This window comes from Arachis hypogaea, chromosome 6 (genome assembly GCF_003086295.3).
Source record: "Arachis hypogaea cultivar Tifrunner chromosome 6, arahy.Tifrunner.gnm2.J5K5, whole genome shotgun sequence".
Classification (NCBI taxonomy): Eukaryota; Viridiplantae; Streptophyta; class Magnoliopsida; order Fabales; family Fabaceae; genus Arachis; species Arachis hypogaea.
In genome coordinates this window covers 93,480,045-93,483,083 of record NC_092041.1, presented here as the reverse complement: position 1 = coordinate 93,483,083, position 3,039 = coordinate 93,480,045, and the positions used below count along the sequence as shown (strand labels likewise).

General features: G+C 38.0%; 1 protein-coding gene across 1 annotated transcript; it reads right to left on the bottom strand.

The window, feature by feature from the left end:
- Nucleotides 1-2,247: 2,247 nt before the first annotated feature.
- On the bottom strand, nucleotides 2,248-2,703 carry LOC112805747 (protein FAR1-RELATED SEQUENCE 2-like). Its single transcript, XM_025848082.1, has one exon. It carries the CDS (start codon nucleotides 2,701-2,703, stop codon nucleotides 2,248-2,250), a length of 456 nt encoding a protein of 151 aa, XP_025703867.1.
- Between the last annotated feature and the right edge of the window lie 336 nt (nucleotides 2,704-3,039).

Genomic DNA, 3,039 nt, shown 5'->3' with positions numbered 1-3,039 from the left:
TGAGTATATACAAGTACATGCTACTGCATCCCATTGAACTTCGAATAATGTGCTTGTTGTACAACCTTTTCTCCACATCACAAACAAATTTGAGAGAAATAAAAAGGACTTCAATGAATCATAATGTGATTTCAAATAGTTTAAAACTTACCAAAACACTAAGTTTCAATAATGCAATTATTCATCTCTTAAAATTTATACCTGTAATAGCCACTAATGACTTTCATACGGTGGGATGGGAGTCTCATGGCCATTAATCAATCCTGAATCACCTAGCCCAAACTATTGCTGCACAGGTGCATTTACTTTTGTATTTGGCACTGCTAATATCTACTGAGAAGCTATAGGGTCCTTGGAAAGCTCCTATGAAAAAATAATACATGGAGTCAAAAATTCTATCAAGTATAACTACAACATAGAGGTCACCGGTTTATTTTAATTCAAGTAACAACTAATGCAATATTGTATCTCATTGACCTCCTCGGTACCAAAGCTAGCTTACGCACCACTACCAGTCTTATCCCCCAAATCGTCACCGTCATTCCTCACATGACATTTATTCTTTACATGACCAGCACTGTTGCATTTAGTGCACCTCTGTTTACCCCCTCTCCTTTTTTCTCTTGGGTGCTCCTTTTGTCTTGACCACCGAAAGGTCACCAACAAAGTTTGGCGTGGTAGAATCTCTTGTTTGTCTTTTCAAGCCAGACTTTTTTTCTAGTGTTTGGGTCCAATGATAGACTTCATTCATAGTGTCATGGAAAGAAGGACCATCTTGAGCTCCTAAGAATACTATCCACGTAGCTGCCACTGACAATGCGCCATAGCGCATTAAAAATTCTCTTTCTCTGTCTTGCGTAATGCCTCCAGCAGAACTTTCATCCAGATACTTCTTGGCATCCTTCGACCATCTTCTCAAAAGAAGACTATCTGGCAACTTCTGTAAACCTACACTTTTCATTGCACAAAACATGTGGCTGCAAGGAATGCCTTCACTACTCCACTGACTACATTCACACTCCATATGCTCAGTATGCGATCATAAAGTACGTTATAAATATGTTACCTCCTGTCACACTCCTTAACTTTTGACACAACAGTGGTTGATATCTTTTTCTCATTTATTACATCTAATGCGACTACTCCTTAAATCTCATTTTTTACTTCTCCAAGAATCTCCCTTGTGTAAAAATTGGCAGCAGAAAGCTCCAATGCTTCTAGCCCAGTAGTTAGAACGGGCTCCCCATACAACGTCTTAAATTGAGAAACTAATTCATTGTTTCTATAGTCACTAAGAGCATGTTCAAGATTTTGGACCAACTCTAGAAGACTTTGGTGAATGCAAATAAACATCTTGATGAAGTTGTTTATCGCCTCACACCTTGATGTTGTTCTAAATTTAGCACAGAATTTATTCCTCAAGTAAGCGCTTGCCCAACTTTTCCTCTTCTCTAATATTCATTTAGAACCCATTCATTTTCCTCCAACCCATATTTTTTTTATCATATTCTCCCAATATTCTTCAAATTCATCCGGATGCCATGGAGCATACAAACATCTTCTGAAGTCGTTGGAAAAATTTTTGTTTTTTATGTTCGTCGTTACATTCTTCTGAATGTGCCAACCACATAATCAGTGAGTTACATCTGGGAAGATTTCTCGAATTGCTGCCTTCATTGCTTTGTCACCGTCTGTGACCACAACACTGGGAGACTTGTTCAGCATGACTTCTAGAAAGTTTTGCAACAACCACGTATATGTTGCCATTTGTTCGTCCTTTACCAAGGAAAAACCAAATATATATGTTTGGCAGTGATGGTTACAACCTGAGAAGATTACCAATGGCCTTCTGTACTTATTCTTCCGATAGGTTGTATTGAATGCAAGCACATCTCCAAAGCACTGATAATCGGACCTACAAATGCCATCTGCTCAAACTAAATTTGCCAGCCGACCTTCATCAGTAGCACTGTACCTTGCCATGGCCATCGAGTCGACATCTGCTTTCCCAAGAAGATAGCTAATCGTCGCATTGGAATCCCCACCAATGAGCTTTACACGACGAGTTCTTTGAAAGTGATTATCTAGGTCCTTCTTTGTGAACCCAACATTGGCATAGCCACTGGCTTGGCCTACTATTAGTCCCATTATTATAGAGATTGGAAGACCATGATCATGCATGGTATTCGCCTGAGCTTTTTGTGGCTCAATCAACCCTCGGTAGTTTGGAATTAGGTGTACCAAGCATTATGGGCCAAGATCATGGTTGTGCTTCTCAACTAATTTTTTAACCCTCCAAGTTGAAGTTTTAGTGTCAAGATACACAGCAAGCATGACTTCACAACCAGTGCGAGTCAGCGCTCTATGCTCCCTCTTCCTACTCAAACTAGATATGTATTTTTCGGCTCTCTTTCCTTCCTTGCTACAAAAAAACATCCTTCTACACTGTGTTCCATCTTTTCCACGTGTTGTATCACCCTTGTGAACTCCAAACCCGAGACACCTCACATAACGTACATACAACTTATAAGCTGCATCCGATGTTTCAAAGGTCTGGTTTATAATATCATCGGCTGTTACAGACGCACACTTACTACTGGTGCCACCGCAATCACAAGTGCAGTTAACATTTTCTTTCACACCAGTCATCATGCAATCTTCGACATTGTCTTGTGAATTGAGTGGTTCCGAGTCAACATCCATTGCACCCTAATGAGATGAATTAATCAAAAGGCAATAAATAACAGTTTTCCGAGTAAATGCTATTAGTATTAATTAATTAAAACCTTTGAAAGTGACTCACTAATGTTCGTTGTTATAATTATAAGTAATCCCTGATCACACTAAACCTGAAATCAATAAAGCTAAACAAAAATTTCAATAATGATTTATAAAATTTCAATTATGGTCTATTAGATACATGAGCAATATAGATTTATAAAATTTACTAAAATTAGCTTTAAATGAAAGATTATAAATCTAGTAAAGCTAATTTTATGAAAAAGAGAAAAAAAAAGAAAACTAAACAATGAAAAGAGA